The sequence below is a fragment of the Anabrus simplex genome, chromosome 1 (genome assembly GCF_040414725.1).
Source record: "Anabrus simplex isolate iqAnaSimp1 chromosome 1, ASM4041472v1, whole genome shotgun sequence".
Taxonomy (NCBI): Eukaryota; Metazoa; Arthropoda; class Insecta; order Orthoptera; family Tettigoniidae; genus Anabrus; species Anabrus simplex.
Window position 1 is genome coordinate 1,799,225,893 of NC_090265.1, and position 25,649 is coordinate 1,799,251,541.

The following is a 25,649-nucleotide window of genomic DNA, read 5'->3' on the forward strand; positions in this document are numbered from 1 at the left end:
TTAAATGTTGTATATAGATACGCCTTATGTTTTACAAACCTCAAGCTGGACTACTTTCTTGTGTATCATACCCTAACTATTGTTACCTTCTCTGTTTTGATTTCATTGTTTTAACTTTTGACAATTTAGCTTTCAACATTAATCCTCGTATTTGCTGTCATGTGTTTTATATTTCAACTAGTCATAGTTTAACATTTGTCTTGTAGGTGCTATCATGTGTTATATATTGCTATTTGATAAGTTGCATTTTGCTCAATTGATTTATTGGCTGATGATGACGTGCAATGAGCGTCGAAACTAGTACCAACCTTCTCTAGACGGTATGTGATATATATTCACATCAATAAACACTCATGGTATTGAAAAGGTGGACCTTTAACATTTTCATTTTACTGTAATCAGGAGGCAGGAAAAACTGTTGAAAATCGTGAGTCTCCCGCCTAAATTGGGAAAGTTGGCAGGTAAGCAATAGGTTTTAACTACTTTATCAGTACAATAATGCAAGAGCGCTCTCAACAGCCGACAGTCCACAAGCTCATCCAGAGAAGGAAGTCCTACTATTTTTTTTTTCTAATCCACATAATACCCCCAGTGAAATCATTTCTTTCACAGAAATATACCAGTTTTTGTCCTTTATTACCTCTTTCCCAAATCCTTAATGTTCACTACTCTGCAATGTTACAGGGCAGAGACAAAGACAATTAGGAAATCTGAGGAGAAAAAATGGAACTGGTAAAAATCGTAAGGTAGATAGATGGGGTTACAAGAATAGACCAGATAAGAGGATGTTTAAATGTGACAGTAGGAAAGATACTTCATAGTTATGTTGCAAGGAGAGTTAATAATAATGTTATTCAATGCTTTCACAACCCACCAACTACTTTTATGACTTTAGGAGAAAGGAGAGGGGTAGGAGGGGAGGAAGGATAAAGAGATGGTTGATGGATCATGGGGGAGAAGAGATGCGACATAAGAGACATTGGAAGACGACAATTTTTGGGACTTAGGAAGAGGCTCACCAGAAACACTAAACTCATCTGAACAGGAAAAGGCAGAATAAAAGAAGATTGATGAAAATCTTTATTTAAATAAACAGTAAAAGAACTTTATAACAGTGATATTTTTCGTCTTTGGTATATTCATCCTAAAACCGGGTAAATTACTGTTTCTTCAGCTGCACCAGACTTGTAGAAGAATCCATATCTCAAGTTTTGGCCTCTGGTAGTGTTGATGACAAAGGCACTCTATAAATAACGTAGTAGCCACCACCTACACCACTACCCTCAACCTATGAAATCTGGACGATCTATATCATCTTGTTCTTCATTTCACTTTTACTTTCCGCCGAGATATAGTCTGAATTTCATTTTCTGTAAACAGCAAAAGAGTATAGTTATTATAGGAATATTTCTCTGAAATCATTACTGTACAAATTTTAAATTAAGTCTCATAAATAAAATACCACACAGGCATTCAAAGACAATAATGAATTAGAGGTTCTACATAAAGATTTCAATCATATTCCCTATCTCTCACATAAGCATTGTTTCAAACACTTTGAGAATCAAATTAAACTCAAATAATTTTAGAGAAATCATAACTTTCAGAATGAGAGAATACCAGATGTATTAATTCAGTTTTACCAATGTCATGAATTCAACAAATGTGTTCCTCTGCATTCTTTATAAGTCATGATTGTTAACTTTCAGATAACTTACTTTAGTAAGTTAACTATACAACATTTCATTCACTTGGAGATTGCAAATTAGAGAGCTGTAAATTCCTCTTCTTTGGTTTATCAAGACTATTTTTGATGAATGGAATGAGAATACCTAAATAAATTTAAGATCTTCAAGTTTTTCTTATTTTTTTTCCTTTTCTTCCTGAAATGACTGAATGCAAGTTTATACAATGGGTTCTCTTCTGTACTTGTTTCATTTAAACTTAATTCAAAGTCTTTTTTTAATATTATTTTAGCAAGATAAATTTCTAAACTTTCTAAAATATTAATGAATTTTCCCTTTTTGACCGAATTTATTAACTCCATATCATTAAAATGTCTGTAAATTTATGATCCTTTTCAACCATATGCTCTCCCGTCGCCAAATATATTTCATGTTTGACTGCATTAACATGATCTTTGTACCTTGTAGCCAAACTTCTTTCAGACTGTCATGTGTATCATTGCCTACAAATATTATATTTTATGTAATGATAATTTTTCATAATATTTCACTAGTTTGTTTATTCACTGATACGGTGAATAAGGTTACAATACTTCTTTAAATTATGGGCTAAACAAAAGATAGTGTTATTATATTGTTTTTTATTCCTTGATTTGACTTCACTGATGAAGGGAATGCATATTATTTCTGAAACATGTATGATATAATAAAGTGTATTAACAAGGTGGACCCAACATAAACTATTTTAAATCGTTTCTTAATTAGTATATTTTAACTCACCCCATATCTTGGTGTTCATAAACTATTTTAAATCGTTTCTTTATTAGTATATTATAACTCACCCCATATCTTGGTGGTCAGTCCTTCTCCAAAGAAATAAAATCCAACAGTAAGAAGATACACAAATACGGTAAATATAATTCGTTGAGTCCAGTTCATAACTTCATAGACAGGGTAGAGCCAAGTACCATGGATAAAGTATGTCGAAAAATAACTGAAACAACAAATAAATGCACAAAATCAATCAATACCAGGGGATGAATTGCAACAGCAAACAGATTTTCAGAATGAAATTATTTTTATAACTTACATTGCAATATATCTATTGGCCATAATATATAGTGCACGTAAGAGATGAACTCGAACTCTTCAACTGATTTTTTTAATTATTCCTTTTCTTTCATTATTTTGTTTTAATTCTTAATTTATTCTTTGTTACTACTGTGGATGGTGTACGGGGCTTATCCCAGCTGGAGCCAACCCAGCCTTCTGGATGGGAAGACAACTGAGCTTATCATGTGCCATCTCATGTTAGACAAATTTGGACTGTTGATGCTATAAGGGGAACAAATGAGCTTCTTTGCTTATTATTACACTGCTCACCTCTCAAGTTTAACTGATTTCCCCTCAAAGTTAGAAACAAAAAAGAAAGGAAAGAAAACATGTTTAAATTTGAAATCTGAGAAATTAGTAATGAATGAATATTAAGCATAGAATAACATACAGTTGAAAATGAATGAAAGTGATGAACTAGGTATCAAGTGTCAACTTCAAGTATACAAAGTGTGTTAACTAGTATTCATTATCGAATGCATTAAGAAAGCGAGAACAAAAATGAACTGACATTTGGTGCGAGTTTTATGCCACTGACGCCACAACGGATAAAGCGTGGACACAGTGTAACTACGAGTTAAGACATATGGTGACCCCGTATGCTTGTCATGGTTTCCATCATGTAGTCTGCACTAATAAGAGATTCCATGAGCCTTGTGACTCATGTGTATGCGAACTGTGCGGTGAAAGTTGTCACAGATACCGTATCACTTGCAGTTTTGCAAAACAAGAAAAAAAAATCATTGTGTACTTATGCTAAACACTGATGCACAATGTGCACAATTCTTTTTAATAAATAAATCAAATTATCAAATGATTTGATGGAGTGACATAGATTTAAAAGTAATATATTCGAGTATGGTGAGAGAGTATTGTAAGGAAGACTGAGGAGGAAGCTAGAAGGAGAAATGGAAGAAGAACAGTATGGTTTTAGGAAAGACAGATCAACGTTTAACCTGATCTTTAGATTAAGACATATGATGGAGAAAAGATGGGGTCTTGGATTCTGGAGGTCAAATGGACTGTATCGCGATTGACCTGTCTAAAGAATTTGATAGGGTGGATCATGGGAGACTACTGGTAAAAATGAGTGCAATTGGACTAGATAAAAGAGTGACTGAATGGGTTGCTATATTTCTAGAAAATAGATCTCAGAGAATTAGAGTAGGTGAAGCTTTATCTTTTTTTTGCTAGGGGCTTTACGGCGCACCGGCACAGATAGGTCTTATGGCGACGATGGGATAGGAAAGGCCTAGGAGTTGGAAGGAAGCGGCCGTGGCCTTAATTAAGGTACAGCCCCAGCATTTGCCTGGTGTGAAAATGGGAAACCACGGAAAACCATTTTCAGGGCTGCCGATAGTGGGATTCGAACCTACTATCTCCCGGATGCAAGGTCACAACCGCGCGCCTCTACGCGCACGGCCAACTCACCCGGTGAAGCTTTCTCTGACCCTGTAATAATTAAGAGGGGAATTCCTCAAGGCAGTATTATCGGACCTTTATGTTTTCTTATATATATGAATGATATGAGTAAAGGAGTGGAATCAGAGGTAAGGCTTTTTGCGGATGATGTTATTCTCTATAGAGTGATAAATAAGTTACAAGATTGTGAGCAACTGCAATGTGACCTCGAAAATGGATGGACAGCAGGCAATGGTATGTTGATAAATGGGGTTAAAAGTCAGGTTATGAGTTTCACAAATAGGAAAAGTCCTCTCAGTTTTAATTACTGCGGTGATGGGGTGAAAGTTCCTTTTGGGGATCATTGTAAGTATCTAGGTGTTAATATAAGGAAAGATCTTCATTGGGGTAATCACATAAATGGGATTGTAAATAAAGGGTACAGATCTCTGCACATGGTTATGAGGGTGTTTAGGGGTTGTAGTAAGGATGTAAAGGAGAGTGCATATAAGAGGGGAATTCCTCAAGGCAGTATTATCGGACCTTTATGTTTTCTTATATATATGAATGATATGAGTAAAGGAGTGGAATCAGAGGTAAGGCTTTTTGCGGATGATGTTATTCTCTATAGAGTGATAAATAAGTTACAAGATTGTGAGCAACTGCAACGTGACCTCCACAGCAACAATAATAACAACCATACAACGTGCATAGACGAGAGAGGTGTCGCCACCAACTGCTCTAAAATCAAACCCTGTCTCGCTGTATATATAAATCTTACTGGACTACATCAACAGTTGAATTGCACAGTACTCAATTTTTAAATTTTAATGACAAGAGTACTTATAACATATCAATACAAAGTATATCAGCCATAGAACATTCTGATTGATCACCTAATACAACTTAATCAACACAAGAACTACAAGAGGATTGAAGAATGAATGCTACGCAACATGAACTCAAATTTTAATAGACGTTTTTAAAGTATACCATGTTTTAATGTGTTTAATGTGCTATATTTTTAGTGTCCTATTATGTGGCCTATATATTTTAATGTGTTTATGTACTCATGTCCATGCTCACTCAATAGGTTTTAGTTTATTATAACCATCACCACTTTTAATGAGAGATATTTTAACGCAACATATTGCAATATATTTTACTTTCATTTTTCATTAGACATCCGGATGCTCTAACGTAACATCTTTGTAATTTTGTCTAACGACTGTAAATATTGTGTGCTAGCTGATGATGGCCAAGAAAGGCCGAAACCGGTACTAGTGCAATAATTCACTCACAATAAATACGGTAGTATTGATCGGTGGAACATTTTTCTTGTCTATTACATTAAGTGGTATGTTCCGAGCTGTCAGCGGAGAGATGGCGTGGAATGACATTAGTAGACGAATAAGTTTGAATGGCGTTTATAAAAGTAGGAAAGATCACAATATGAAGATAAAGTTGGAATTCAAGAGGACATACTGGGGCAAATATTCATTTATAGGAAGGGGAGTTAGGGATTGGAATAACTTACCAAGGGAGATGTTCAATAAATTTCCAATTTCTTTGAAATCATTTAGGAAAAGGCTAGGAAAGCAACAGATGGGGAATCTGCCACCTGGGCGACTGCCCTAAATGCAGATCAGTATTGATTGATTGATTGATTGATTGATTGATTGATTGATTGATTGATTGATTGATTGATTGATTGATTGATTGTTGGTATGTGACACATTAAGGAAAAAACAAGTTAACAGAGTGGAAGTGCAAATGATAAAAGCTATGTACAAAAATTGTGTTAGTAGTGTGAAGACTAGTATAGGAAAAACAAAATGATTTAAAGTTGAAACTGGTCTCCAAAAGGGAAATTTACTACCCCCCATACTATTCATCATAGTCATGGATGAAATTCATAAGAACATTAAACAGAGATTTGGAAGACAGGCAGCAAAAGCCATGTTGTTTGCAGATGATGTAGTGATATGGGGTGAGAATGAAACAGAAGTGCAAAAACAAGTAGATATATGGAATCAAGAGATAAAAATATTTGGGACGAAATTAAGCACAGAGAAAAGTAAAACAATAGTGATGACAAGAGGAAGGAAGGAAGAGGAAATATAAAACTGAATGGTAAAATTCTGGAAGTGGTTAATAGTTTCAAGTACTTGGGAAGTGTGATCACAGAAGGTGGAAAGATAACCGAGGAAATTGGGAAAAGAATACAACAAGCAAACAGCTTCTACCAGAGTGTAAGGGGTATTTTGTGGAACCAAGATGTCCCGAATAAATGTAAGAAAGTATTATATTCAACCTACTACGAACTCATACTAACGTATGCAGCTGGATCATGGACTAAAAGAAAATGAGAGGAGAGTAGAATACATGCAGTGGAGATGAAATTCCTAAGAAGTATCGAGGGTAAGAACAGAAAGGATTATTATTATATTAGGTTCGTTACGACCCCTGAGGATCACGAGTGACTTCTTCGGTACGTCTTCTTTCTTCCCAATACCTCTTCATTCTCTCACTCCTCCTCTTTCCCTCGGCTTCTGTGATCTGAATCTGGATCCTGGTGTCTGTCCATCTGTGACCTTCCACGAGCTTTTTGTATTTGGACCTACCCTGTACTGTCATCAGTGGATATTTTTCCTTTATGCCAATAGTCTCCCAATCTTCTCTGACTTCCTTCATCCACTTATTTCCAGTTAAGCAGGTTGCATTCCATATCTTCTTTGTCAGCCTACTGTCATCCATCCTCATGAGATGTCCAACAAATCCTAACCTTCTCTTTCTTATCACACTCGAGATTGGTTCTATACTCGCATATAATTCCTGCCTTGATCTGTGTACCCAGATTTCACCTTGCTTTTTGGTGTCCCATACATGTCTCAAGATTCTTCTTTCGTCCTTCTCCAATTGTATGCAAGCTCTCTTGCCCAATGTCAGCGTTTCAGTTGCATATAATGCAGCATTCCTGATGGTTATCATGTAGTGTCGCAGTTTGGCGTTCCTCGAGACGTTCTTCTTTCCATATGTAGTCATGGCTGCATATCGTAGTTTCAGCAGCAGTTGAGCTCTGTCTGTGGTACTTTTGTTGCTTTGTATTTTACCCGTGATGTTCTCACGTAGGTACCGGAAGCTGTCGACTCTCTCTACCACTTGGCCTTTTACATTCCAATCGGTCTTCATATTCAGTACCTTCGTCTTGTTGTAGGCTATTTTCAGACCAACCTTTGCTTCAGTCTCAGATAGATTTGCTAGTGCCAACTTTGCTTCTTCTTCCTTCTCATGTTTGCTAGTGCCAACTTTGCTTCTTCTTCCTTCTCATGTAACAACGCCATATCATCTGCGAAGGCAAGGCAATCCACTATACATTGTTTTTGATCTTATATCCAATCTGTACACCTTCAATTCCCATGGTTCTATTCAACTGTCTCCACTGCTTCACCACTTCATCCAAAACTGGGTTAAATAATATTGGCGACAGCCTATCCCCTTGTCGGACTCCTGTCTTAATTTCAAAGCTGTCTGACAACATACTCCGGTATCTTACTCTAGCAGTTGTACCCTTCAATGTTTCCCCACCAATGCATGTGTTGTAGAATCCAATCCTCTGTCGCGTAGGATGTTCAGTAATGTGTTCCTGTCTATTGAATCGTAGGCTTTTGCGAAGTCTACAAATGTAACTATTGGTCTTTTCCTTTCCTGTGTCTGTGTTCTATGATTCTCTTGAGTCCAAAGATCTGTTCTACGCAGTTTCTCCCTTTCGGAAACCACCCTGGTATTCTCCTGTGGCTGATTCAAGCTGTGCTTCCACTCTGTTCAGCAATAATCTCGAGAGTATCTTGTACCCAATATTTAGCAGTGAGACACCTCTGTAGTTATCCAGTATTCTTTTGTCTCCTTTCTTATGCACTGGTATAATTATGGCTTCTTTTCAGTCGCTAGGTATCTTCTTATTTATCCAGATGTCCATTATTATTCTGTACATGCTTTCTTCCATTGCAGGACCACCCCATTTGATCTCCTCGGCGCATATACCATCATTACCTGCCGCTTTGTTGTTCTTGAGATCCTTGATTGCCTTCACAACTTCTGTTTTGGTGGGTGCTCGTCCTTGGTTGATGTCTCTGCTATACTGTAGAGTAATACTCCCTGTGGGTGCTTTTGTGTTCAGTAGATCTTTGAAATATCTTGCCATTTCCTCGCATACATCTTTTTCTCCTATTTTCAACTCGTCATCTTGTCCTTTCACAAAAGGTTCTCTCATTTCATAACCCTTCACACTATAAACTGAGTATAATTATGTCCACCTTTTCAATACAAATACAATGTGACGTCATTAACACGTCGCGAATTTATTACCTTTCAAAAAAATTGGGACCGGTTTCGGCATTATTTGTATGTCATCATCAGCCATAGGAAACTTTGTGACAAGGCTTAAGTGCAATATTAACATGACATACAACATAAATATATATATAAATTGACCATATTCTTACATAACTATTAAAAACTTTTGGTGCACTCCTTAAAACTTAAGATTAAAATTGGTAGCATACTATATGCAACATATTATGACTTATTACTTCTATACAATTTTTGACTAAAGTTAAAGCTTTTGTCAGGTTCTTTAAATATTACAAAATGCTGAATTAGCATCCAGTTAAAAAAAATTCAATCTTTGAAAATTTTTATAACTACTAGGCGTTTAAAGGCAATTGTGCATTTTGGTAAAAACTGACATGTATTAAAATGAGTTCACCTATTATCAAATTGGAAACAGTAACCTATTTGTACTAGGTGTAGAGATATGTTACAGTGTAAGTCTTTAGTAACTCAATGTCTTGTGTTGATGCAGTTTGGTTATTTAACAACAAATCGAGTAAAATGATAAGTTCGCTGTCTCAAAAGTTGACAGGTCCTCTTCCTTCTTGGTAGTCTTACCCACATCTTCCTCCTGTACTCTACCGCCTCTTCACATTCTTCTGTCCACCACTCATGCTTCCTTCTCTTGTTATTAGTGGCCAATCGTTTGGATTCTTCTCTAACCTTATCCTTTGAGTTTTCCCATTTACTCTCCACTGTCAGGTTCTTCATGTACTGATTTTGGTTTTTGTTCAGCAGTTCTCTGTCGATCTGGTGTGAGTTTGTGTTCGTGTTTCTCCTAGTTCTGTTTGGTATCCATCTACATTTGATTTCAGTAAGATAGTGGTCAGACTCCATTCTGCTGTTTTTCCTGACTTTGATGTTCATGATCTCTGCATTGTTTTTGTCTCGGATCGCTACGTGGTCTATCTGCCTTTCACCAATTCTATTGCCCGGACTTACCCAGGTTGTCTTTTTACTCGCCTTGGCTTTGTAGTGTGTGGTCCTGATTCTCATCTTGTGTCTTTTGCACAAGTTCGCCAGCCTTTCTCCATTCTTATTTGTTCTCTGGTGTGCAGGGTAATCCCCTACAGGGCCTTTGAATCTCCTTTCAGTGCCTAGCTATGCACTGAAATCCCCCAGCAAGATCGTGACACCTCTCTTGTTTGCTTTCGTTACTACCTTATCCAGTGCGTTCCAGAAGTTCTCTGTCCCTGCCTTGTCTGTTTTGTTCTTATCATTTGTGGCGGCATGTGCATTGACAAGTGTATAAGTTGTAACTTTTTTGATGATAATAATAATAATAAATAAATAAAAATATATAAATAAAATTACTCAAGAACTTAATAAAATTAATAAGCATAGTTAACCGAAATGTCCGTAGTATGGGCGCCAGAGTTCACCAGAATGTATCCCTCGAATTTAGATAAGAGCATGATAGACTTTATATCGCAGGGCGTGTACATAATGCTGCGTACTGGTACATCTGCTGCAGGCCTTACCTAACCTCCTGAAAACGACTAATTAGGTAGGAACTGCACCTAGGTTCATCAATAACACTGATTCTAAAATAGCTACCTATATTCTTAACAAATTCCGTGCATGAGCACCTCATCAACATACAACATTATACATATAATACACACATAAAATATTGCTGGAAGACTCCATATTTACAACAACAACAATAATAAAAACCGTGGGAAAACGAAAGCGAGAACTAAGCTACCATTTGTAGATGGCCCGATGAACAATGTACATGTATGAAGATAAACACCCTTCACTGTCTCTATATCAATTCGATTTACCGATTCTCATAATCGGCAGTTATCACATCACACAGAAACTGTACCTTGTACCGTGTTCACATATTTTAACACTTGTTGTAAAGATATATACACACGTCTGTCGATCCTCAACATATAAATTTATGGAAAGTCTGAGATAGCTTTCACCAACATATAATGCTAGGCCGCCACAAGTGCTACAATACTTAATGCGCAAGCACTCTCCACAATCATCCACTTTCCACAAACATAACAAGACTACGCTCCACGAACGTTTGAAGTCCAGTCCATTGCAGCCGTGTCACTCCAGTACCGTGTATCAGCACCAATTCCTTCCCGTACAGTCTTACTGCTTGTAGTTATCTTCCTTCTCGTTTCTTTACCTTCACCTTTACAATCACCCTTACAATGTTCCTTTACAATGTCCGTGGTTGCCGCCGTATGATCAACCTTTATAGACATCAACATCCCCCTCCTCTCAGATGATACGTCTGGATTGGTGCTTGCCAGCCAATCATGAGTGAACCTCTTCTTTCTCCCAAGTTATAAACAAACACTCGGGAGTTTTACATGAATCATCAAATTTCCCTGGTACAACAACAAGCTCATCCCATCAGGCTGGGATATATACATGACTAATGGAATTTCCTGACACAAGTACATCAAAACAGACACTGGGGTAGCCATATGACTCATTCAAATTACCAGAGTTATTACAGCAATGTTTTCCCACTCGTGCAAAACAAATTACTCATACCTACATATGTGGATATCTTCCAGCTTACCAATATAAATGGCAAAGTATACAAATGAAATAATAATAATAATAATAATAATAATAATAATAATAATAATAATAATAATAATAATAATAATAATAATAATAATAATAATAATAATAATAATAATAAATCGAATACTGACAATAATATCTCTACCTTCTACATATAATTCGGGGGTGTGATATATGTACTATCACATAACGCCCCCTTGGTGAATCGATGATATCACATATTATGATTCACCATAAAACAGAACTTCATACATAACCTTATAATGACATAACTGAACACATAATTTACTGTAATAATGATATATACATTGCGACTACTGCATTGTATTCGCACACACGAAATACAATTTGTCCGAACAACAACAACAATAATAATAATAATAATAATAATAATAATCATAGTATGGCTATATACACACAACTCCGATTGTTTCATATACCATTGAATACAATCCCTTCTTACTACTGTACACATAACTCATAATTGATAATATATACATCCAAGGTGCAGATCCTATCTCTTATATCTGCGAAGGCTATAGATATTAAATGTTCCAAGAACCTTGTTGTCAGTGGTTAGGAGCCTATAAGCACACTTGCCTATTCTACTGTCCACCGTATACGGACCCTGATACAATTGAAAAAACTTACATATTAACTTAACACTGGCATCGATAGACGAGGAATACGTACCGTAATAAAACTAACTACTTCTAGAATACACTCTATCTCACACACAAAGATTCGTACCATCCAGTCACACAAGAATCATACAAGCTTTCATTCGGAACATAGAAATCCCAATTTCTGAAATGCGCGGGAATCTCACTACGTTTACTCTTCCAAAAAACCATAATTAATGCAAGCAAACAGATCACGTACGGTACTTTTTCACACATTCCACATCGATATCACACAGCACGTCATTCAAATCATTCACACAAGTTTCAGAAATAAATAAAACATTACGCATTCGCTTGTCAAACATACTCACTTCATTCTCACTCACGCTCACTCGATTACAGAAATTCTTACCATAATACACTTCGAAATTGCTGTCATTACTACTTAATGACTCAACAATCAAGTCATCTTCACCACCTTCCATATCAGCTCCTACTTGCACCACTTTCATGCCAACAACACTGCTACTTTCGACTCTCTTATCAGAAGTTTCATTAATCTCAAAGTCACCATTTTCACACATAATGGACCTAACTTTACTCTCCTCACGTACACTTAAATCAACAAAAACATCCTCATGATGTATACTCCGTGAACACTCTTCACTTACTAAACAACCTTCATCAACTTCACAAAAAACTTCACTTTCAATTTCAGAAACTTCCACAAGATTATCGATCGCAACACCCCTATTACCATCACCATTAGCACAAAGTAAGACATCCGACACAGCTTCCGTACCTTCATCACGCCCCCTATTCTCAAAATCTCCCTGAACACAAAACACATGGTCATACAATAATTCCTCTTTCACGTCTACCTTGTAACTTACCTGTTTCATCACGTGAATAGGAATTTCGGTATCGGACTGCCTATCTGACCCAACTAAGAAGTCCGATTCCGGTTTAAATTACTTGACGTGGACTGTTCACTATTATCATGTCTCGGCACTTGATCTGGCGGTCTTTGATCCGTACGCCCCCTACTTTCTGATTCCCCTTGATTAGGTCTTCTGGCATAATATTCCTGGTGATTACCTCCTTGATTAGAGTGTCTGTTTTCCCTTCCGGAATTACCACCCTGATTCCCTTGCCTAGAATGACTGAAATTCTGATTATTCCTATCTCCCGTTACCTGATTACCTTGTCTCCCATTATCCCCGTAATTCCTACCTTCACTTTGCCTAATCCTCCCTTGCCCTTCCAAAGCATCAAACCTCTCTAACAACTGCTCTAATTCCTTAATCGTAACAATATTCTGCATACATGCAGCTAATCCGACCTTCTCAGGAAAATGCCTCAACATCTGGCGGACTGTATCTCTCTCGGATGCTAGACCTTCAATATTCTGGCTGATCAGAACATGCGCTAAGAAATATTCCGTCATAGACACACCTTCCTGAGGCCTATATTTACCAGATAGCACGCGATCCCTTTCCCTTCCCTGAATAGCTTCACTCCAAAATTTAGAACTAAATTTCTCCCTAAATTCCTCTAAACTCGAAATACCCTGTCTGTAAACTTGAAACCAAGATCTCGCTTCTCCAACAAATGCAACATCCAACAGCTCATCAACCATACTCCAATCAATCAAACCATCGTCAAGATTCTTGGAAAACCGTTTCTCCACCGTTTTCAAGAATTCCATCGGATTAAACTGCCGACCATTAAACTTGGGTAATTCAGAGTCCTTCGTACAAGATACGTACCTATTACATATGCTGCTACCTACTTGGATTTGACTGATCTCCTGCCTTAACTTTACATGACATGCTTTAATTCCTTCTTCAACTACAATTCTGGTATTTCCTTCTACTGACTTGAGGTCATCTTTTACCGACTTCAGGTCTTTCTCCAATTTCTCATCCTTCTCATCTATACGCTTCGCTAAAACGTTCTGATTGGATTTAATTCTATCTATTTCTTCGACTTTATCTTCCACTATTTTTATTCTCTTATCACATTCCTTGCTGTTTTCAACAAATTCCTTCCTAACAACATTAAATCGGCATTCGATTTTCTCAGTCAATTCCAAGCGTTGAGCTTCAACCTTATTATTGACTTCCTGAATTTCCCTGCTTTGATGGTCAAACTTTTGGTTTAATTCATCTATTCTGCCATTCACAGCACTGCTTAAACTATCAATTTTACTAGACAATTCAACACTCACTGAATTTAACTTCTTACTCTGATTCTCAATTTTACTGGACAATTCCGTACTAACTGAATTTAATTCACTATTAATACTGTATATTTCATTACTTAAAAAACTCAATTCACTCTTCAACTCTTTGCTCTGACTATCAATCTTACTGGATAATTCAATACTATTATTATCGAGTTTACTGGACAATTCAACATTATTATTATCGATTTTACTGTTAACGGCATTTAATTCAACACTCAATGAATTTAATTCATTACTCTGACTATCCATCTTACTGTACAATTCACCCTTCAACTCTTCGTTCTTACTAAGAAGCAACTGAAGCATACTACGAATGGAAGCCTCCTCTTGATCCCCTACATTCTGAATTTGAGACGGGTTACTCGGTTCCTCACCTATCGTTACCGATTGATCTTTCCTACTATCAGCCATTTCGCTATTCTCACTTAAATTAGATAAACTCGATGTGGTGGAATTCTTTTGATTTTTCTTATCCTGATTCATAGTACCCACAACTTTAACAACCTCTCTATTTCTCAATTTTATGATACTGGACTCGCTACAACATTTCTTCATACTCCAGCATACATATCACGTACATATAAAACACTTCACTGACATAGTTTGCAGAATTCCAACCACACCTGACAAGTGCACCTACGCTTATAAGCCTAACAGATGCACCAATCATTCAGCCACACGTTGGGAAGCCAATTGTAACTTTTTTGATGATATAATACTAATAAATAAATAAAAATATATAAATAAAATTACTCAAAAACTTAATAAAATTAATAAGCATAGTTAACCGAAATGTCCGTAGTATGGGCGCCAGAGTTCACCAGAATGGATCCCTCGAATTTAGATAAGAGCATGATAGACTTTATATCCCAGGGCGTGTACATAATGCTGCGTACTGGTACATCTGCTGCAGGCCTTACCTAACCTCCTGAAAACGACTAATTAGGTAGGAACTGCACCTAGGTTCATCAATAACACTGATTCTAAAATAGCTACCTATATTCTTAACAAATTCCGTGCATGAGCACCTCATCAACATACAACATTATACATATAATACACACATAAAATATTGCTGGAAGACTCCATATTTACAACAACAACAATAATAAAAACCGTGGGAAAACGAAAGCGAGAACTAAGCTACCATTTGTAGATGGCCCGATGAACAATGTACATGTATGAAGATAAACACCCTTCACTGTCTCTATATCAATTCGATTTACCGATTCTCATAATCGGCAGTTATCACATCGCACAGATACTGTACCTTGTACTACTGTGTTCACATATTTTAACACTTGTTGTAAAGATATATACACACGTCTGTCGATCCTCAACATATAAATTTATGGAAAGTCTGAGATAGCTTTCACCAACATATAATGCTAGACCGCCACAAGTGCTACAATACTTAATGCGCAAGCACTCTCCACAATCAGCCACTTTCCACAAACATAACAAGACTACGCTCCACGAACGTTTGAAGTCCAGTCCATTGCAGCCGTGTCACTCCAGTACCGTGTATCAGCACCAATTCCTTCCCGTACAGTCTTACTGCTTGTAGTTATCTTCCTTCTCGTTTCTTTACCTTCACCTTTACAATCACCCTTACAATGTTCCTTTACAATGTCCGTGGTTGCCGCCGTATGATCAACCTTTATAGACATCAACATCCCCCTCCTCTCAGATGATACGTCTGGATTGGTGCTTGCCAGCCAATCATGAGTGAACCTTTTCTTTCTCCCAAGTTATAAACAAACACTCGGGAGTTTTACATGAATCATCAAATTTCCCTGGTACAACAACAAGCTCATCCCATCAGGCTGGGATATATACATGACTAATGGAATTTCCTGACACAAGTATATCACAACAGACACTAGGGTAGCCATATGACTCATTCAAATTACCAGAGTTATTACAGCAATGTTTTCCCACTGGTGCAAAACAAATTACTCATACCTACATATGTGGATATCTTCCAGCTTACCAATATAAATGGCAAAGTATACAAATGAAATAATAATAATAATAATAATAATAATAATAATAATAATAATAATAATAAATCGAATACTGACAATAATATCTCTACCTTCTACATATAATTCGGGGGTGTGATATATGTACTATCACAAAGTTTTATTGCCAATTTTCATCATCAAGTATGACAGTCTCTCATTCACACCCTTCCAGTCAATGACACAACCCAAGAAGCTTTGGTCTACTATAAACGCCGTACCAAACATAAACGGCTGTTGCTTCATCTTGATACCCAGTTTTCCCTTCAAAATTACATATCCTTCTGATTCCACCGTATCTTCATCTCTGAATCTCATTTCCTGTAGAGCCAGTATGCCGATTCCATGTTCTCTCATTGCATCTAGGACTTGTTTCAGTTTCCCCACTCTGATCATGGTCTGTATGTTGATGGTTCCCAATTTAAAAGTTCTCTTGGGTCTGATCTTTTGTGACCGGCGTATTGTGGATATTGAGGTATTGGGGAGCTCCGACTCTCCCTCCGCACACGATACAGGTTCCCCAGAATCCGACAACCTGCTTGCGTCGACCGAGGTCGACGGGGGATTAACCCCCTGGGGTAAAGTAGAGATTATCATGTGCTCCATGGTTACTTCACAAGCCGAAGTAAAGCTGGGCTACCGCAATATCGGTAGCGTTGTTACAACTGAGGTAATGAGCCCCAGAGGGCATTTTATACCTTCTGCCAAGATAATGTTCACCCTAGTTGGTCAGGGCTGGGAGTAGGCATTTCCCCCATACCCCCCGAATAGCTGTGGTATTCCCGCCAATACTCGGGTGGCTGACTGCAGTGGTTTCCCACTGGGCGATGGGGTCGCCACATCCCTACGCCAGTACAGAAAGGATAGAATTAGAAATGAAGTAATTACGAAAAGGACAGGAATCTTGAAACTTCAAGACAAGATAAAAACAACAAAGCTAAAGTGGTATGGGCACAAGATGAGAATGAGAGAAGAGAGAGTGCCAAAAAAGCTTCCTCAGAGAAGTTAACAGGAAAAAGACCACGAGGAAGACCTCGAAAGAAGTGGACAGATTCAGCATGGAAGTGCATAGACGAAGGGGAAGGAAAACCAGAAAATGTACTTAAAAAAGGAGAAGAGTGTTGGAGAGACAGGCAGCGATGGAGGTCCCTGATTCGCAACTCGACCCGGGTAATTCCAAGTCACCTTGATAAATAATATTAAAAACTGCAAATATACTTTACTATTTAAGCCTCTAAAATCTATACTCACAAAAATTCACATGTAAAACGTATAAAAAGTAAACAATTAAGCAAGAATAAAACTTTTAAAATCTATTATTAAAAATGGATCAAATAACAATGCTACTAATAATAACATATCACATAATTATTTATATACAATACTAGCTGATGTACCCATGCTTCGCTACGAAATTCTCAGAAAGACTGACTTTGTGGTTTTCCTAACTAAAGTCAAGATAGGTAATTACAAAAACGTCAGTAGGAATGTAGCAATTGAAAGCAATGTTATCATATAAAATACTCGATCAAATGAAAAACTGCACATTTTCTCACATTTAACGAACAGTACTACGGTGCTGATGTAACAGTCCCAAGTTCCAGAGCTGGAATGACCCGGGCGCAGACAGCCGTGAACACTTCTCTGCCATTATTTCGTTAAATATGCACACGTCTCATTCCAATCAGTGGCTCAGAGTAAGGATTGAATAGCTCAAATGCTATAATGAACCAGTGTGATACATACCAGTAGTATCGGAAAATTTATGAAACAGAGGAATGGCATGCTAAAGAAGAAAGTTACGTAACTCCCCAGCCACTTCCTGCCAATATTCAGGAAGACTGTTACACTCGTACGACTGGGCGAGTTGGCCGTGAGGTTAAGGGCGCGCAGCTGTGAGCTTACATCCAGGAGATAGTGGATTCGAACTCCACTGTCGGCAGCCTTGAAGATGTTATTCCATGGATTCCCATTTTCACTCCAGGCAAATGTTGGGGCTGTACCTTAATTAAGGCCACGGACGCTTCCTTCCCACTCCCAGCCATTTCCTGTCCCATCGTCGCCATAAGTCCTACCTGTGTCGGTGCGACGTAAAGCAACTTACAGAAACAAAAAATATGTCTGAGGTGAGTGAATGTCTTTTGAATATTGAATTTTCACAACCGCATTGTAATCAAAACCGACTTTAAACCTATTAGGGAGGTTGTGGGTTCGGATCCCACTGGTGTCTGGTTGGCCATTTTTGTTCTGTACTTAACATCTCTTCAACATTTATTTTTATTTATTTATTTATTTATTTATTTACTTAATTATTAGATACAGCCTATGAAGGGCCATTTTACACTAATAATAATAATAAGTTTAAATGAGTATAAAAGATAACAGAGGTATAAACAACAATATTAAGTAGCAACAATAATTAACAATTTTAACAGTAACAATGTAACAACAATGACAACGGTAACTGGCACGTGTCGGTTTCAGAAATTAGGAAGAAGAAAGGTCAAGGGTTGGAGGGACGGAAGAAAGTGAAAACCTGGAGAGGACTTCAAAGGAATCTTTTAATTTTTTGTTTGAAGGATGCGAAAGGTGTGAATATGTTGATATCGGGTAGTGAATTACCAAGAGTAGGGAGACAGTGGAAGATAGAGCGTTGTTGTAAGGTTAGGCGCGGATGGGACACATGATGGGTGCGCCGGTTGCGTGTAGGGCGGGGAGGAACGTGTATAGGGAAGTACGCTGGAATGGTGTAGCCATTGATTATTTTGTGAAGGTAACATAGATCAGAGAACTGTAAACGGCTTCTCAGGTCAAGTATACCCAGGTAGTTCATAATGTCAGATTTAGTTTTGTTCTTAAAAACAGGATTACGAGTCTTAACAATGAAAGTGAAAAAGTTAAAAATACTATTTAGTTGAGATATGTTTGTGATTGCAGATGAGGACCAAATAGGGGAACAAAAGTCAATAATGGGGAGAACATACGAGACAAAGTATAATTTTAAGGCGTTAATATAATTAATTTCAGTAAACCTGTAAAGAATGCCTAGAGTACGCATAGCACGGGATTTTATGGAGTGAATGTGAGCAGAGAAGGTTAGTTTACAGTCTATTATAACACCTAGGTCTCTTACCTGAGAAGCCGATTGCAATGTATTTCCGTAGATGGTATATGCAGTGTTCATTCCCTGCTTTAGCAATGAAAAGGAGATGGTATTGCACTTCTTAAAATTGGGAGAAAGATTCCATTTCTTAAACCAGTCACCACACGAATTGAGAACAGTCTGTAATTCGTCACAGTCATCAGGCGTGGACACTTCTCTTAGGATTTTCAGGTCGTCGGCGTACAAGAGGAGGGAACACTGACTATTTTGTGTGCAAAAAATTATGTCATGAATATAGAGAACAAAGAGTAGGGGTCCCAGAATACTGCCCTGAGATACTCCTGATAACACAGATAACCATGATGAGGCAGATTCAGGGAGTACCACTCTTTGTTTTCTGCCGGAGAGGAAACTTGTGATCAATGACAAGACGGGGCCATGGATATTAAATCTGGTAGCGAGCTTATGAAGAAGAAGTGCATGATCTACTGAGTCGAATGCCTTGGCCAGATCTATATAGATTGCATCAAACTGAGATTTATTTTCCATTGCTGAAATGATGTGGTGATTGAGAACAGTGAGGTTAGTGAGGCATGATTTTCCGGGAGTGAATCCGTGTTGTTCTTCAGATATGTACGGCTGTGTGAAAAAGAGGAGTCGGCAGTGGATTATTCTTTCGAGGACAGAGGATAGTATTGGAACGATAGATATTGGGCGGTATGATGAGATATCATATTTGTTGCCAGATTTGAAAATAGGTGTGATATCAGCTTGTTTCCAGCTGTCGGGGAATGTACCAGTAGCCATACACAGGTTTAAAATTGTAGATAACGGTGCACAGAGAGATGCAGAAGTATTTTTGAGGAATATAGGGCTAATATCATTGGGCCCGGTGGAGCAGTTTGTTGGGAGACTATTGAGAATATTTTGTACTTCGTTAGGGGTCGTTGATATTTGTGACAGTGAGTAACTGCAAACACTATTGATCTGTGGTAGTTCTGTGATAGGTACAGGAGGGCTAAAGGTAGAGTGAAAGTACTCATTGAATTTTTGAGACCTTAATTCAGTTGGGAGATCATCACTATGTAGTTTAAGATTCAGTGGTATCCGGGGTGACTTTCTGCGTGACGAAATTAGGGTCCAGAACTTTTTAGGGTTGTTTTAAAGGTTTCCAGCTATAGAAGTGATGTGCCGGTTGTAGTCACTTTTAAGATGTGATTTTGAGATTTTCCTGAGGTGTTTAAAAGTATTATACGTGTGTGAATTGGGGATAGACTTCCAGAGTGACCACGCACGGGTTTTGTTCTTTAGTAGCAATTTAGTTTCGGCACTCAGCCAGGGGGGATATTTGTGCGTTCTGGGTTTGGAAAAAGGTACATGCTGTTTAATGGTGGTAAATATCAAATCCTCAAACAGGGAAACCGCACTATTGACGTCACGCTCAGCTGATAACCAGCACCAAGGGAGGGATGACAAGTCCTGGTTGACGACTAGCCAGTCCACTTTACTCCAGAGCGGAAATGTTCACCTCGCAGAGGGTGGGAAGTCTTTATGTTGACAAGCAGGTAGGCTGAGGGTAGCCTCGATTGAGTCGTGGTCAGCGCTAAGAATGTTTCTGCCAACAGATACACTAACACTAGTTACTGTAGAGAAGAGGAGGTCCAATGTTGCCAAATTTCTAGTGGGTTTTAAGCAGAACTGATGTAAATTAAGACCGTTTATGAAATGAGACAAAATAAATGAGTCCACAGGGTCGGTTACTGTTCCAGTGGTTGTAGATTGCCAGGATATGTGCGAATTGAAATCACCAATTAGCACAATATCGTTGGATTTATTTAGGGCCAAAACCGTTGAATTAAAGCAATTTTCTAATGCTGTGATATCACCGGAGGGTGGGCGGTAGAAGCAGCCAACTAACAAGTTATTACTTCTGGGGATCGTAATTTCAACCCAGGTTATCTCACATTCAGTTTCTAGGTCGGGCCTGTGACGGGCTTTAAGTTTATTACTTACTGCAATCATTACACCACCCCCACGCTTACCGGTACCTCTGTTTTTACGGAACACTGAAAAGTTAGACGAGAATGGAAGTTCACTGTCCGAGACAAAATCAGGTAACCAAGTTTCAGTGAAACGTAAGATATCAAACTCACTAAATTCAGGTTCACTGAGTACACAGTCAGTTAATTTGTTTTTCAGACTCTGGGTATTCTGATAATAAACATTAAGTGGTCCTGGATTTAAATGAACGTCACCGGAAAGAAGTAGTAAGATGGCGAACACAGCACGTGAGGAAGCATGGCAACCTTTCGTCCTTTCGCTGGAAGAGACAGGGGCATGGCGAAGCACAGAGAGATCAGAGACGGACAAAGCAGAGAAAATATAATGCCGTTCAGCGAAGCACCATTGCAGTACTGAATCACACGACACTTCACTTGCTTCAGGGATGGTTGTAGATATGAAAGCACAATACGACACACTTCTATACACAAGAAAGACTAAGAAAAGAAAGTAATATGTCGGAGGTACAAAAACACGCCCGTTCCCAGTTACCGCCATCTTGTACTAAATGTACATAACACGACCTAATAGGTTGAAAGTCGGTTTCTTGCTTGCTTCCTTGCTGATGCTTGTGGGCTGTGTCTACGACATTTCACCCAGTCAATACTCGCTTACTCATGTAAACACAGTAGTATAAATGAACAACTTCAGTTCAATAATTGATGCTTGAGCTTGCAAGTAGAAAAACACAAAACACTGAACTTCACTATATCACATAACAACCGTAGTTTGCTAGAGCAGACTGGTTTCATACGGGAAACTTCCAATCTTGCAATCACACTGCGTCTAAAGCTTCACCCACACGAAGAATCCAAAATAGCACTCGCAAGTAATACACTAATGATATGAGGAATCACTCAAATGGAACCTTCAAAAGCATGAGCAATTCTCACCCTATAATACAGACAGAATTATAACATGATATGGGCTTCATCTAGAAACAAATTTAGCACTCGAATAATCTCGACTGTAGGATTACAGAGCAAACAAGAAACACTGGTTGGAAAAACCTGCTTGAGTCGCTTGAGATTAGTCATAAGTTTTTTACGGGGGTTAGCATATAAAGAACATTCAAATAAAATGTGGTTGGAGTCGCCATTACGGATATTTGTACCACACAAACAGTTTGTATCCTGCGTTAAATGGAAACGTGGTCGATATTGTGTTGTAAGGGGATGATTAAACCGTAACCGAATGATGTTAATAATATGTCGTCTAGTATAAGATCCTCGTATAAACCAAGGTTTAACTAATAGTGTTGGTTGTAAATGATAATAGAAGTTACCTTTGACTTGTGCAGTCTGTCTATAGAAATTCTGCCATTCTTGACGCCCCTCCTGTCGGATAACAACTACATAATCAGAAGCTGGAACAATATTATTAGTATTCGGAACAGGAAGACGAGAAGCTTGTTTTGCAAGACAATCTGCTTTTTCATTGCCCTCGATACCCACATGACCTGGTACCCATACTAAAGTTATGTAAATACCGACGTTGTCAAGCATATAAAGGAGACTCTTGACATTGTATACATACCAATTATAGGATAACTCATACGAAACCAATGATTGTAATGCACTCAGCGAATCCGTATAGATTGTAGCTCGCGTATATCCCTGTCGCTGAACAAAAAGTAAAGCTTGCTGTATAGCGAATAACTCCGCCGTAAAAATCGAACAGTCACTAGGCAAACCATATTGTTCTTTAACATTTAGAGAAGGTATATAATAAGCGGACCCAACTCCATTAATGTTCTTTGCCCCATCTGTAAAAATGTTTATGCTTCGGGGAATATTAGAAAATTTCACTCGTTTAACAGGACAAATCTCGGTCCCCTGCAGACAAGTAACGTTAGTAGAGCCATTACGTATAGGCCATATTATTTGAGGCTTAAAATAAGAAACCTGATAGGGTATAGTATAGGGTATTAAATTAACACTGTGTAATAAGGTATACTGTTTCGACTTCAATGTAGTAAAAGCATGAAACAGTACGGGCAATCTGCGTAAACCCTGACTCCGTACGGAATAATACTCCGAGAGTAACTGTAACTTCGGAATTAAAGGATGACTTGTTAAAGAAAACTTTTTAAGTAAATATTTCGTCGCAAGTATTTTTCTAACTACTTGTAAGGGAGCTTCGCAGGATTCGACTAAAAGTGCATTGGGAGGTGTGGACTTTAAAGCTCCAATACAGGAGCGTATTGCTTTATATTGATAAGTGTTAAGAATATTCAAGTTAGTATACGATGCCAAGTCAAAAATATGTGATCCGTAGTCCAATATCGATCTAATAGTGGTTTTGTACAAAGATAGCACCACAACGGAATCTGCCCCCCATTGCCTACGTGTTACAGCTTGTATGACCTGAATATACCGTTCACTCTTCGAACGCAAATATAAAAAATGATGTTTCCATGTAAGTTTTTGATCGATAAATAACCCAAGATACTTATGGTGACTAACCACTGGTATTTCATACTGATCAAAAGCAAGTGGCGATCGGTCATAAGTTCGGTGATGTGTAAATATCATCGCTCGACATTTCGCTATGGAAAGATTTAACCCATGGGCCTCTAACCATGTTCTAGCTTCATGAAGCGTGAAACTAATATGTTGTCTACAAAGCTGTGAATCTTCATGTGTATAATAAAGCAAAAAATCGTCAGCATACGCCTGTAGTCGAGCATGACGTAAAATGACCGTTTCGAAATCTTTCATGAAAAGAGCGAAAAGAATACCACTCAGAATATCGCCCTGTGGCAACCCATCACTTACCTGCCGGGGCTGGATTGTATAAGGTGTCGATTTAAATCTGAGTGTGCGATAAGTCAGAAGTTGTCTGAGAATGATAATAAATCCCTCAGGAATCTTAAGAGCTGCAAGTTTTTCCCATAATATGTTCAAAGGTACGGAGTCATAAGCCCGTTGAATATCAAGGAAAACCGCTATGGTACTATGTTTTCTATGACGAGCTAATAGTAAATCGATAACAAAACTATTAAATGCATCAGATGTACTGCGTCCCTTAAAAAAGGCATATTGATATCGAGGCGCCAAGTTATAGTATTCTAATACCCATAGGATTCTTCGAAGTAAGATCTTTAGAAAGACTTTACGGAGGCACGAACCGAGGACTATACCGCGATAATTACTTACCTCAGTGGGTAACTGCTTATTTTTAAGAATGGGAATTAGAAAAAATTCATTCCAACTAACAGGTGTAGTATGATTGCGAAAAATATCATTATACCTGTTTAATAATGCCTTCCTTGCTCTAATAGGTAATAATTGGAGCATTTGATATGATACATTATCTGGACCTGGGGAGGAATTTGAGCACGATTGGAGTACTGCCTCTAATTCCTGATAATCGCAGGGTTGTAGCAATACGGAAAAAAACGTGCGTCTAGTGGGTCTTGGGAATAAACTTACTGTGGTACAACAAAATCTGGCGTCTCTCTAACAAGAAAACCAGATAATACCTGACCTGGGATGGTCTTGGCAGGGGAGTGCTGCGTAACTCGTGTGATTGCCCTGATGGCATTCCACAAGTCTGCAATTGGAACCTGACGCGTGAAGGACGATATCAACTCCCTCCAAGCGACACGACGTTTTTGATGGAAAATTCGGCGAGTTTGTGCTATGTGTCGTTTGAGCCGGAAGTAATTTTCAGATGTTGCGTGCTGCCTATATTGTCGAAAAAGTACTTTGCGGGTTTGAATCAGCAAATGACATTCCTCGTCCCACCACTTAACATGCACAGGTTTCCTAGAAGATAAAGGGGGTGAAGCGATGATAGGGTGGTGAAGATTAAGATAATCTGTTAAAATCTGCAGTAAAGTTTGATATGAAAAATTATTTTCCGGTATTTTTTGTAACGCATCCTCAATATAAGCGGTATATATTTGCAGTTTAAATCTCCTCAAAGATCGAATCATGTTATTTTGAAATGTATGGTGCGGTGGAGAAAATGGTCTGCCTACACCATAAGAAATAACAATAGAGAAATGATCACTGGAATAAGTATCACTCAAAGTATGCCATGTAGTGATAGACACCATATTTCGCTTACACAATGTTAAATCTACTGCGCTAGGAGGGGCAGAAGGCGCAGTCAAACGCGTAGGAGAGCCATCATTCAAAATAGCAAAAGCATGGTTATTTACTGCATTAAGGAACTGTGTACCTTGAAGTGTATCCAAATTTCCTCCCCACAGTGTGTGATGAAGATTAAAGTCCCCAAAGATAAAAACATATGGTTCGGTAGTAAATTGTTGAAAGAATTGGTTCCATTGTCTCTCAGTAATGGAAAATTCAGGAGGACAGTATATATTCACAAGTAAAAGATGCATATAATATAATCCTATAACATATGTATGGGGTATGGCCTGAATATTCGAATGAATGCGATATGTCACGGACGAGTGGACCAAAAAGG

At 38.1% G+C, this 25,649-nt stretch overlaps 1 protein-coding gene across 3 annotated transcripts in view; it reads right to left on the reverse strand.

Moving 5' to 3' along the window:
• Nucleotides 1-1,057: 1,057 nt before the first annotated feature.
• LOC136858785 (androgen-dependent TFPI-regulating protein) overlaps nt 1,058-25,649 on the reverse strand; it is a 68,843-nt gene continuing 44,251 nt past the window's right edge. For all 3 annotated transcript variants that reach the window (XM_067138586.2, XM_067138585.2, XM_067138584.2), the window contains 2 exons: nt 2,528-2,679; nt 1,058-1,370 (listed from right to left, as the gene is read on the reverse strand). In XM_067138586.2, coding sequence (XP_066994687.2) covers nt 1,324-1,370; nt 2,528-2,679 — 199 coding nt within the window. In that variant the 3' untranslated portion in view covers nt 1,058-1,323. The remainder of the gene's footprint in view (nt 1,371-2,527; nt 2,680-25,649) is intronic.